The sequence below is a fragment of the Myxine glutinosa genome, chromosome 12, assembly GCF_964187855.1.
Source record: "Myxine glutinosa chromosome 12, kmMyxGlut1.1, whole genome shotgun sequence".
NCBI classification, from domain to species: Eukaryota; Metazoa; Chordata; class Myxini; order Myxiniformes; family Myxinidae; genus Myxine; species Myxine glutinosa.
The window spans coordinates 9,285,207-9,298,078 of record NC_136272.1 but is presented as its reverse complement, the minus strand read 5'-3'; the positions used below and the strand labels follow the sequence as shown (position 1 = coordinate 9,298,078).

The following is a 12,872-nucleotide window of genomic DNA, read 5'->3' as shown; positions in this document are numbered from 1 at the left end:
GCCGAATCGCTTCCAGTGTACCTTAGATTTGGTGATCATTTTTCTTCTCCTTTCACCAGATGTTCCTTGTTCATTCCCCATCTTACTGGTATTCTTCCCTTACTCCGCAACCCGTTAGGTTAAAGGAGGCTCCCCTTATCCGGCTTCCTCCACTGATGGGTGCACGGCAATACCCGTAGAATGTTGCTGTCGTTCAGGTCCTCAAGGCAGAGTGCAGCGAGCGTCCGAGTGTACCGGTACTACCTGTCCCTTTAAGAGACATTCGCAACACATCCAACTGTGACACTCCTGCCAGACCTCCCACACGTGCGAGTGTCCAGACTTTCTTTCAAGGCTGTCTCTTTGAAACACTCATAGTGTGTCCGAGTGTCCAGGAAGCCTGGAAACACTCAAGTGCTCAGGCCCCAAGCCACTTGTATCTTACCTCCTTATTTTAAACAAATAAATCTCTGCACCCTGTCCGTTCCCCTTTAACTTTCATTTGAATCTGCGCCAGAGATAAAGCCAAGACAGGATCCTTCACTCAATTGCGGCAGAAGTTACCATTCTACCGAAAAAGTTCTCACCATTTCGTGGGCGCCCGGAAAACTTGCTGCCATCGAGAAACAACCCAGTCCCTCTCCCCTCCGGGCTAGATCCCATCCTCGTCGCCATCTGTTGTGGGTTTAATAAGCACCTGGTCGAACTCGGACAGTGTACAAGAGATTTATTAATTATAAAAATAATACATGCATGGGAGATGCTGAAGTGGCAGGTAGGACAGTTTTTTTGTTTGCCCTCCAAATTTTTGTTTATTTAAAGTCTTATGATTATGTTGGTATGATTGTACTTGCTGCCCTGCCTTCTAGCAAGCATTGAAATTGGTTTAAAATACCTTTAGTCAGTGCAGTATACTTTTTATTCTACCAGGTGAGTGCCAGGGGTATTGACCCTGTTTAATTGGAAAAAATCTACATTTAGTGTAGCAGCATAGCAAACCTGTTGTGCATTTTGTGATACAAGCACCAAATTTGGCACAAATGTACATTAATATGTTGCGAACATTTTCAGATATTGGGCCACTTGAAATTCCGTAATTTGTTTTTCAAATTTTTTCAAATTTCGTAATTTCAAATTTTTCGGGTGACACCGTCACAATTTCGGTCTTCGAGGCCGGCCGATATAGTGGGGCGGCTTAGCCCAAATATTCAAAAGAATTGTGCATTTTGTGATACAAGCACCAAATTTGGCACAAATGTACATTAATATGTTGCGAACATTGTGTGGTCAGCAATGAAGACGAGAGTCTGAATTACATGTATGCAAAAGACCTTGTGAACCAGTGAAGCAAATACACGGGTAAGCATGAATTAAATCTAGGGCATGATATAATTTCCATGATGTTTACCTCTACACTCAATGGTGGAAGGAGGTAATGTTTTGATCCCAGCTTGTCTGTATGTCTGTTTGTCTGTTAGTCCACAAAATTCCAGACAAAGCTTGTAGTAGTGGTAGTTGTAGTGGTAGTGGTGATAACAGAAATTGTTATATAAAACTGAACTTATATTATTATAATATGCAGAAAATAACTTCATTTCTATATGCCCTGCAGTGGACAGGTTAATTGGTTTATGCACTGAAGGGGTCACCCTGGTGTGCACTGCTGTGTTCTGCCTCACTGAGTTGTTCAGGTATGATGTACTCAGCACAAGCTTCCGGTCGGCCCGGAGGTGGGGGTGCGGGGCCTGTCACGGAACGTCAAAACAAACGGCCTGCCGGGGCCGCCCAAAAGTCGGGCGTGAGGGGCACGTCCACTAATGGAACGCCTCTCGCTTCCCAGATCGAGGGCCACGTGGTCAGGAGAACCTCGTCCCTTCCGGTCACACTTTGCCTATCGGCCGGCCTCGAAGACCGAAATTGTGACGGTGTCACCCGAAAAATTTGAAATTACGAAATTTGAAAAAATTTGAAAAAAAAAATTATGGAATTTCAAGTGGCCCAATATCTGAAAATGTTCGCAACATATTAATGTACATTTGTGCCAAATTTGGTGCTTGTTTCACAAAATGCACAATTCTTTTGAATATTTGGGCTAAGCCGCCCCACTAATTGGATTATTCAACTTTTTTATTTTTTATAATTGCACTTTAACCCCCAACCTCAAGCCCACCTTCCAAATTTCCAGCTTTTCCTTCCTGAGAGTTTGCTTCTGGAGCCATTTTGTACACCCAATGCATCCTCCCTCAACCCCATTCCTCCCCACCCCATTGTTTGACCAAGTCTCCCCCTATTTTGTCCTTGAACCCTGTCGTTAGTGTTGTTGGTCCCCCCCCCCCCCCTCCTTTCTCTCCCTTTCCTCCTACTTCTCTCTCTACTGTTCCTTTTGTCCTGTTACGTCTTGATCCGTTTAGTGTTCTATGTATACCTCTTCCACGAGCCTCAACTCTGTATACAAAATACCTGGCACCTATATTCTTCAAAAATAAATCATCTGTTGGATTATTTCAAATTTTCAAGTGGAGATGGTATTTCTCCCTGGAGCACAAATATCATATGTTGTACATTCCAAACTCTCACAAATGCATGACAACAGATATACAAGTACATCCGGCCAAATTATAACCTTTCCATGGTCGGTAATGGTTGTCTTGGGGTGCCCTCCCCACTGATCCCAACCAATCAACATTCTGCTTTTTGTATATTTCAAGAAACCTTCCTTGATCATCCCTTAAGTGTTTCTTTAGTAATTGATACAACCCAATCACCATCATTTGATGTCATTGCATGTTGTTTTTCTATGCAGATGGCTGGCAATTCGTCTGGAGCTGGTGGGCACGCTGTTTGTGTTCTTTGCAATGCTCTTCGCTGTGCTGTCCCGTCAGAGCTTGATGGGTGGTATCGTCGGTCTTTCCATCTCTTATGCTCTCAATGTGCGTTTGTACATGTTTATGCCTCAGTTACCGAAGTCGCCAGAGGCATTATGTTTTCAGGTTGTCCGTTTGACTGTCCGTCCATGATAGGTTTTCGTTACCACGATAACTTGAGAAGGCTGCGGGGATCTTAGTCAAACTTAGTGCAGGTATGTATGAGGAGGTAAAGATGACAATGATGACATGGAAAGATGAAGAATGACAGATCTGTAATCTGGTGGTGAAAGAAGGCCGCATTCCAGTGGATTGGGAACTGAGTACCCTCGTCCCTCTATACAAGGGGAAAGGTGACCCTCGAGTGTGGCTCGGACCGAGCGATAAAGTTATTGGAGCATGGAATGAAGGTATTGGAAAGGGTGTTGGAGAGGAGGATAAAGAAGAAAGTGAAGATTGACGAAATGCAGTTTGGATTTATGCCAGGAAGAGGAACGACAGACACGCTTTTCATTGTGAGGCAGTTGCAGGAGAAGTACATGGAGAAGAGGAAGAAGTTGTTTTTTGGGGTTTGTTGATCTGGAGAAAGCATTCGATAGGGTTCCACGCAAAGTATTGACATGGCCATTGAGGAAGTTAGGAGTGGAGGAATGGTTGATCAGAGTAGTGATGGCAATGTACAAAAGAGCGTGCACAGCTGGAAGGACGAAGGACGGGAACAGTGGTGAGTTTGAGGTGAAGGTGGGAGTGCAACAGGGGTCGGTACTAAGTCCACTACTATTTGTAGCTGTGATGGAGGTGCTGGCTCAGAACGTAAAGGAGGGTTTACCGTGGGAGTTGTTGTATGCAGATGATCTGGTGTTGATCGCGGAAAGTATGGATGGACTGAAGGAAAAGATGAACAAGTGGAAGGAATGTATGGAGACAAAAGGTCTGAAGGTGAATATCGGAAAGACGAAGGTGATGGCAAGTGGTAAAGCATGTGGTGAGGTGGAAAGAACTGGGAAGTGGCCCTGTGCTGTGTGTAGGAAGGGTGTCGGAGTGAATTCCATTCAATGTACAATGTGCGCTGAGTGGGTTCACCAAAAATTTAGTGGTCTGAGAGGGTCATTAACCAGTGTGGCAGCTACATTCAAATGTAAGGTGTGCACAGAGGGAGCTGCAGATGGAGGAAATGCTGAGATGGATCTTGGAGACGCCGTGAAGCTGGAAGGTGTGAAAACATTTTGATACCTCGGAGACATGCTGAATGGAGAAGGTGGATCAGACTCGGCAACGGTTGCTGGAGTGAGATGTGCATGGAAGAAGTTTCAGGAACTGAGTGGCGTGCTGATGATGAGGGGAGTGTCGTTGAAGCTGAAGGGAAAGGTGTATGCTGCATGTGTGATAACTGATAAGTGTTATGATTTATGGGAGCGAGACATGGGTAATGAACGTAGAGCAGCAACGAAGGTTGGAAAGGGTGGAAATGTGAATGGTTCGACGGATGTGCGGAGTATCGTTGAGAGAGAGGAAGACAAATGATGAATTGCGAAAGATGATGGGAATAGAGCCTGTGATTGATGCTGTGAAGAGGAACAGGTTGAGATGGTTTGGTCATGTGTTGAGGAAGGATGAAAGTGACTGGTTGAGAAGAGTGATGGAAATGAATGTGGAAGGAAGTAGAGGACGGGGAAGACCGAGAAAGACTTGGCTAAAGATGGTCGACGAAGAAATGCGGGCAAGGGGGTTAACAAGGAGAGATGCAGAAAATAGGGCAAAATGGAGAAGATTGTCATGGGGACCGCAAGGCTAACCCCCGCTCTAGTCGGGAAAATGGCCTTTAAAATGCATGTTGTTGTTGTTGTACCGAAGTCGCCAGAGGCATTATGTTTTCAGGTTGTCCGTTTGACTGTCCGTCCATGATAGGTTTTCGTTTCCACGATAACTTGAGAAGGCTGAGGGGATCTTAGTCAAACTTAGTGCAGGTATGTATGAGGAGGTAAAGATGAACTGATTAGATTTTGGGGTCACGAGGTCAAAGGCCAAAGGTCAGAGGTCATGTTAGGTAAAAATCCTGTAACCGTGATAACTTGTGAACCAGTGAAGGGATTCTGACCAAATTTGGTACACTTATGTAGAGTGATGTAAAGATGAACTGATTAGATTTTGGGGTCAAGAGGTCAAAGGTCAAAGTCTCTAATATGTCTATAACTTGAGAATGGCTAAAGTGATCTAATTCAAACTTGGTACAGGTATGTATGATGTAAAGATTAACTGATTAGGATTTTCGGGGCAAAGGTCAAGGGTCAAAGTCCGTAATAAGTCTATAACTTGAGAACAGCTGAAGTGATCCAATTCAAACTTGGTACAAGTATTATAATGATGTAATAATGTGGGCGGAGGCATATCGGTCGATGTCCTGACGTCGAAGAGTACCGTTCTAGTTACCTCCACCACCAAAGGTGGATGGAGGTTAGGCCGAGAAAAATATATTTCCGGTCTCTGGTCAGCGCGCGCATCAATTTTGACCCTGCGCGTCAACAATTTTTTTTTTTTTCAAATTTCCAACGGTGCCGCCAACAGCGCGCGCTGTCTATATAATATAGAGCACATCATAAATTATATAGCACATTAAACATAAACAATGCCACGCCACCTCAAGTATTCGCGTATACTTGAGGCGGCGCCAAGATGAGATAATTGCCATTAAGTGAGCCGTGACGTCACGTTCTCGCCGAAAACACGATTTCGAGAGTGAGAAGCCATATAATGTATGCATGTTGCCAGGCCGGCGCGCTATCTCGCGAAATACGGGTCTGTAAGGTCGCCATTGGTATCGACGTTCGCGCACGGTTCTCCCCTACAAAACTACGTTTAGTTTGTCCAAATTCAACCAGCCGTTCCAAAGATATGAGTAGTTTTGTGTGCCGTGACGTCATGAATCCAATCGGCTGGATATTGTCATTTATTGAAACGAAGACGTTCTTTGTCGGGTTTGTGTGAAGCAACCAGAAGGCCGAGAGAGCTGCAGGCTACACGATGACGTTTACAGCGTCAAAATCGATTCAGCGGTTCGGCAGATAAATGACTAAATGTAATCCATTTACGCCATGATGTCATCACGTGATTCTGAAACGCGTGTCCTGCGTAAATACGGATCTGTGGCGGACACAAAAGCCCACTGGCGTGGTGACATCATTCCACGCACCAAGTGGGCGGTGGCCACGCCCGAGGGGTAGGCGTGGCCTCATGATATACACCGGGCGACCAGCCCGGAACATTTCAGTGTTACAGTGTAGTCTTACAATAAAGACGTTTATATGTTACCGCTTGTCCGCTTCCTCCTTGCTCACAAGCAGCGCGCGTAACGCCGCGCTTTACTGGTGACCCTCGACGTTGGATCTGCCGGAGCGATCCTTCCACACGCGACGCCATCGCCATGGCCGACTTCGTCAAACTTCCGGAATTTTGGGAGGCTCAGGCCGAAGTCTGGTTCGTCCAGGCCGAAGCCCAATTTCAGCTTCGGCACCTCACCGGCGATGACACGCGCTATTGCCACGTCGTCGCCTCCCTCGGGCCCGGCACGGCCGCTCGAGTTGTGTCCGTCCTTCGCCACCCACCGAAAGGCCACAAGTACGAGGCACTCAAGCGGCTACTCCTAGCCACGTTCAGCCTCACGGACGACGCACGGGCCGACCGCCTCCTGGATCTCCCCGAGCTCGGTGAGACGCGCCCGTCGGTCCGAATGGACCATATGCTGTCACTGTTGGGCGACGAAGCCCCCGGTTCGCTATTCCGGGCGCTTTTCCGTCGCCAACTTCCAGCGCAGGTTCGCCTCGCGTTGGCCGGGACCGGGCTAACGGAACCCCGAGCATTGGCGGCCGAGGCGGACAAGTACTTCGCCGTTTCGGACACGCGGGCGAGCGTCGGCGTGGCCGTCACGGCATTCGACGCTGATGTTCAGCAGCGCGCTGATGTTCAGCAGCGCGCTGATGTTCAGCAGCGCGCTGATGTTCAGCAGCACGCTGATGTTCAGCAGCATGCTGATACGCACCTCGTGAACGCCGCCACGCCCCGCCCACCGCCGCGGCGAAAACCGCCACCGCGGGGAAACCCGTCGACTCCACCGGCCTGGCAGAGCCAGCCGCGCTCCTCCAGCTCCACCACCTGGTGCTGGTTCCACGCCAAGTTCGGCCACGAAGCTCGGCGGTGTCATCCGCCGTGCTCCTTCAACGGGTCGGGAAACGCCCGGGCCGGCGCTCAATTGTGGCGATGAGCGCCGGCCGTTCGAGCAGCCTGCTGTTCATAACGGACACCTTCTCCGGGCGCCGTTACCTGTGCGACACGGGAGCACAGGTGAGTGTCATTCCCGCCGGCACGTCAGACAAGCACGCCGCGGGTGGGGGCCCCGCGCTGCTTGCCGCGAACGGGACGCCCATCCGTACGTACGGAAAACGCTGCCTCTCTCTGCGGTTTGGAGGGCAGGTTTTCCGATGGACGTTCGTCACCGCCGACGTGCCCATGGCACTGCTTGGCGCGGACTTCCTGTGCGCTAATGGGCTCCTGGTCGACGTCAAGCGCAGACGGCTTGTCCAGGCCGAGACGTTCAGCTCGCTCGCATGTGCGTTGCCCAGCTCAACGAGCGGCTTGCCAAGCGGCTTGCCGAACGATTCGGTTCCGGCCACGTTGGTCTGTACGCTTCCGGCAGCGGACGCATTCACCCGCCTCCTCGCCGGCTTCCCGGCCCTAACGCGGCCCACCTTCTCGGCGGGGGCCGTCAAGCACGGGGTGGCCCATCACATCCCCACCGTCGGGCCACCGGTCTACGCCCGGGCACGCCGCCTCGAGCCGACGAAGCTGGCGGTGGCAAAAGCGGAGTTCGCTACCCTGGAGCGACTCGGCATCGTTCGGCGCTCAGAGAGCGCTTGGGCGTCGCCGCTGCACATCGTGCCGAAGCCCGGCGGGGGATGGCGACCGTGCGGGGACTATCGCCGTCTCAATGACGCCACGACTCCCGACCGCTACCCCGTCCCCCACATTCAGGACTTTTCCGCCCGTTTGGCGGGCAGGTCCTTCTTCTCGAAGGTGGACCTCATACGCGGCTACCATCAGGTCCCCGTCAGGCCGGAGGACGTCCCGAAGACGGCGGTCATCACGCCATTCGGACTCTTCGAGTTCCTGCGCATGCCCTTCGGTCTGAAGAATGCGGCTCAGGCGTTCCAGCGACTGATGGACAGCGTCCTGCGTGACTTGGATTTTGTCTACGTCTACCTGGACGATATCCTCGTCGCCAGCGCGTCCCACGAAGAGTACCTACGCCACCTCCGCACGCTCTTCGAACGCCTGGGCCAGCATGGCCTGATTGTGAACCCCGCAAAGTGCCGGTTCGGCGCCGCCACAATCGATTTTCTGGGGCACCGTGTCACCAGGCACGGAGCCGTCCCCCTGCCGGCCAAGGTGGAGGCGGTGAAGGGGTTTCCGCGCCCCCGCACGATCAGAGGGCTGCAGGAGTTCCTGGGCATGGTGAACTTTTACCATCGGTTCCTGCCCCGTATCGCCCAGCTCCTGCGCCCCCTGCACGAAACTCTCCGAGGTAAGCCGGGCAAAGGCGACGTTACCTGGACCGAGCAGATGGACACGGCGTTCACGGGCGCGAAGCTCGCCTTGGCTAACGCCACCATGCTCGCGCACCCGGCGCCCGATGCACCGATCGCCCTCACCACCGATGCCTCGGACTACGCGGTGGGCGCGGTGCACGAGCATTGGGTGCGTGGAGCTTGGCAACCGCTGGCGTTCTTTAGCCGGCAGCTTCGCCCGCCCGAACGCCGTTACAGTACCTTCGACCGCGAGTTGCTCGGACTTCACTTGGCGGTCAGGCACTTCCGCCATCTGCTCGAGGGCCGGGCGTTCACTGCCTTCGTCGACCACAAGCCGCTGATCTTCGCGATGGGCAAGGTCACCGAGCCGTGGTCGGCCCGGGAGCAGCGTCACCTCTCGGCCGTGTCCGAGTACACGACGGACATCCAGCACGTCGCGGGGAAGGACAACCCGGTGGCGGATTGCCTTTCCCGGGCCGTCGCCCACGCAGTCCACCTCGGCATCGACTATGCCCGGATGGCAGCGGACCAGGTCGCTGACCCCGACGTCCAGGCCTTGCGGACCGCCGTCACGGGCCTACGCGTCACCGAGGTGCCGTTCGACGGCGCGGGCACGGCCCTCTTGTGCGACGTCTCCCTCGGGCGTCCTCGCCCCATTGTGCCCGCGGGCTGGCAGCGCCAGGTGTTTGACGCCATCCACGGCCTGTCCCACCCGGGCGCGAGGGCCTCCCAAAGGCTGATCGCCAACAAGTTCGTCTGGCATGGCCTCCGGAAGGCCGTCCGCGGCTGGGCCAGGACGTGCCTCGCGTGCCAGCGCGCCAAGGTGCACCGGCACACCCAGGCCCCGTTGGCCCCGTTCACGGTGCCGGAACGCCGGTTTGACCACGTCCACGTGGACCTGGTGGGACCTCTGCCCCCCTCGCGGGGTTTCACCTACGTCCTCACCATGGTGGACCGCACCACCCGGTGGCCGGAGGCCGTGCCCTTGGCGTCGACAACGGCGGCCGATGTCGCGCAGGCTTTCATCGCCACCTGGGTCGCCCGGTTCGGCGCACCCTCAGACATCTCATCCGACCGCGGCCCCCAGTTCACCTCAGAGCTCTGGGGGGCGGTTGCGCAGGGGCTCGGGGTCCGGCTGCACCGAACCACGGCCTACCACCCCCAGGCTAACGGCCTGTGTGAGCGATTTCACCGCTCATTGAAGGCCGCGCTCCGGGCCACCCTCCGCGACGGCGGCTGGGTCGACAGGCTCCCCTGGGTCCTGCTGGGCCTCCGGACGGCGCCCAAGGAGGACCTGCGCGCATCCGCGGCGGAGTTGGTCTTCGGGCAACCGCTGCGGGTGCCGGGCGAGTTCCTCCCCGACTCCACGGCACCATGGTCCGCGGCACAGCAGCGCTCCGCTCTGCAAGAGACCGCCCGGAGGTTCGCCCCGGTGCCAACGGCATGCCACGGGCACCCACCGACGCACGTCGCCCCGGAGCTTCGCACGGCGGAGTACGTCTTCGTCCGCCACGATGCCCATCGGACACCACTGCGGCCCCCGTACGACGGGCCTTTCCGCGTGCTGGAGACCGGGGCGAAGCACTTCACCCTGGACATCGGCGGTACTCCTGACCGTGTTTCGGTAGACCGCCTCAAGCCGGCCCACCTCGATGTGGACCATCCACCGCCAGTGGCCCGACCCCCACGTCGGGGCCGCCCTCCTGCGGGCGGACCCCCGGCACCGCCCAGCCCCGCCGCCACGCCGCCCCCCGGTCCTGCACCCATCCCAGGGGCAGCCAGGGGCATCCCACCTGGCATCCCTGCACCCCGGACGCCGCCGATCGCCAGGGGGCGCTTCGGCCGGGTCATTCGTCTGCCCCGCAAACTGGCCCTCCAGGTGCGCGGGAATTCTGGGGGGGCGCGTGTGGCGGACACAAAAGCCCACTGGCGTGGTGACATCATTCCACGCACCAAGTGGGCGGTGGCCACGCCCGAGGGGTAGGCGTGGCCTCATGATATACACCGGGCGACCAGCCCGGAACATTTCAGTGTTACAGTGTAGTCTTACAATAAAGACGTTTATATGTTACCGCTTGTCCGCTTCCTCCTTGCTCACAAGCAGCGCGTGTAACGCCGCGCTTTAGATCCATTTTTTTGAAAATAAACATCGTCTCGCGGTTCGTCCAGGATATCTCTACAACCACAAGGCCCACAAAGTCAGGAGTGGTCTTAAAATTTGTGCATTTATTCACACGACACGAAGACCTTTACGGCGTCGAAATCCGACCGGTGGTTCGGGATATAAATGAAGAAATGTGATCCATTTACGTTATGACGTCACCACGTGCCTCGTGTCATCCCGTACGCGAACAGCTTTCCAGCGGGTGTAGTCATTTGCGCATGCGTGGTTCTTTCAGCGTTGAAGTCATTCAGACCACTTGCACATGCGCAGTGTTGACGCAATCGACGCATTGGAATGTTTGACGGTACGGCGAGGCGAATTCAAGAACGAAATGGCAGTCTACCATATGCTTGAAGAACTCAATGATTTTCAGAATAAATACATTTTAAAATAACTTAAGCTTGTGTTCATTATTTACAAAAAGGCCTACCAGTCCCATTGGCTGTCTTTAATTTCTCTCTGGACGGCACCATGGCAGATGAGGAGGACCGCCAGGTATGAGGACACAAAAAACACCTTTATATGTGCAATCCATGCTTTAAAAAAAACCAGAAAAAAAACCATCGCCACATCAATTCTGGAACTTTGGTCTGACCAGAGACCAGCAATATATATTTTTTGGCCTAATGTTTTCACCCCTGTCTGTCTGGCTGTCTGTTTGTTTGTCTCTGTCCGGTTGTGAACAGGATATCTCAAAAAGTTGTTGACGGATTCGGATGAAATTTGGCAGAGAGGTTGCATGTCTGACAAGGACAAATAGATTCGATTTTGGTGAAGATCTGAATATGGATCCGGCTACAATAATTATTTAATTTTTAAGTGATTCTTCACCATTGAGAGATCGGGTGAAAAGCTATATATAACATGATATTTTAAAAAGTGAGGTATGAGTTATGAATAAACTTGGTGAACGAGTTGGGTAGGTGACAAGAACAAGCCAATTAGATTTTGGTTCATGTCCGAATCCAGATCCGGCCAATCAGTGGGATACAAAACATAAACTGTTCACCAGGCGGAGGTATGCTCTCTACTGAGTGCCGTTCTAGTTATTGCTTATAATCATACAGGGGAAAGTAATAATCACATTACCGTCTAAGTTGGTGTATTTTAACTTTCTACCTTACAGATCTGCCAGCACGTACGTAAGTGATTTCCTATGAATGTCAATGTACTTGATGCGACACATTCACTCAGACTACACTTATCTCTATATATAAAGGAGGAGTGTCTGTGTGTCTGTCTGGATGTCCGCTTATGACTCAAGAACTACACATCGGAGAAAAGTTTTAGACACAGATTCGGAATCAGCATAAAATTCCGGTGGTTATCGGCTACTTTTTATTTTAATATCAATGGTCTAAAAAACCGCGCCAGCTGCAATTCCATGGTGTAGTTTGTGGCGGCGCTATTGCCCCTTTCCGATCCCATGACGCATTGCGGTTCCGATTCGCGATAAGGTCTATGCGCTATCACCGACACTTTTCCACCTTTTCCATACCTTTTAATCAGATTTACCTTATCGTCCATCGTAACCACATTACGCTTGGAAACACTAGCATTATCCTTCTTCGGACCCATGGCTAACACAGACACAGTAAAGGAATACTGTACGTCACCTCTGTTTTGAATGAGAATCAGCGGTTGCGTGTACATACAGTATACTGTACATACATACATATATATTTTAATGTGCTTTTTATTGTATTTTAAATTGTTTTTTAGCTTCTTTTATTGTTAATTTATGTACTATTTTATTTATTTTAAATATATTTTTAAGGAAAACAAATGTTTTCACGTCCGTAGGAGTGACGTAATGTCACACATAATGACGTTCGCTGCCCGGTCATGAAAGAAATTATGATTCTCTTGACAACGTGACATGCAGATCAGGCAGTAAACCTCCCAACTGAGTTTCTCAACAGTCGTCAGCCTCAATTCTGAAATCCTTAATTTTCATCCTATTGACTTGAACTTTGAATAGGATTTACATATCGGCTTACTGAATTAAACCACCAACTATTTTTGAGATCGGCGTAGGCCAAAAGGTCAACGTAGGCCAAAGGTCAACCACTTTTTTTTTTAGTTTCTAAAATCCTCAATTTTCATCCGATTCACTTGAAATTTGAATGGGATTTACATATCAGCAAACTGAATTCAACCAACAACTATTTTTGAGATCACCATAGGCCAAAAGAGCAACATAGGCCAAAAGTCAACAACAATTTCAAATTTCTAAAATCCTCAACTTTCATCTGATTGACTTGAAATGTGAAGAGGATTTGCATA

At 51.7% G+C, this 12,872-nt stretch overlaps 1 protein-coding gene across 1 annotated transcript in view; it reads left to right on the top strand.

Moving 5' to 3' along the window:
- The window catches only part of LOC137438238 (ATP-binding cassette sub-family C member 2-like), a 124,770-nt gene that overhangs the window by 106,310 nt on the left and 5,588 nt on the right, over positions 1 to 12,872 (top strand). Inside the window, exon 20 of the mRNA XM_078766457.1 lies at positions 2,783 to 2,909. Within this exon, the coding sequence (XP_078622583.1) occupies positions 2,783 to 2,909 (127 nt within the window). The remainder of the gene's footprint in view (positions 1 to 2,782; positions 2,910 to 12,872) is intronic.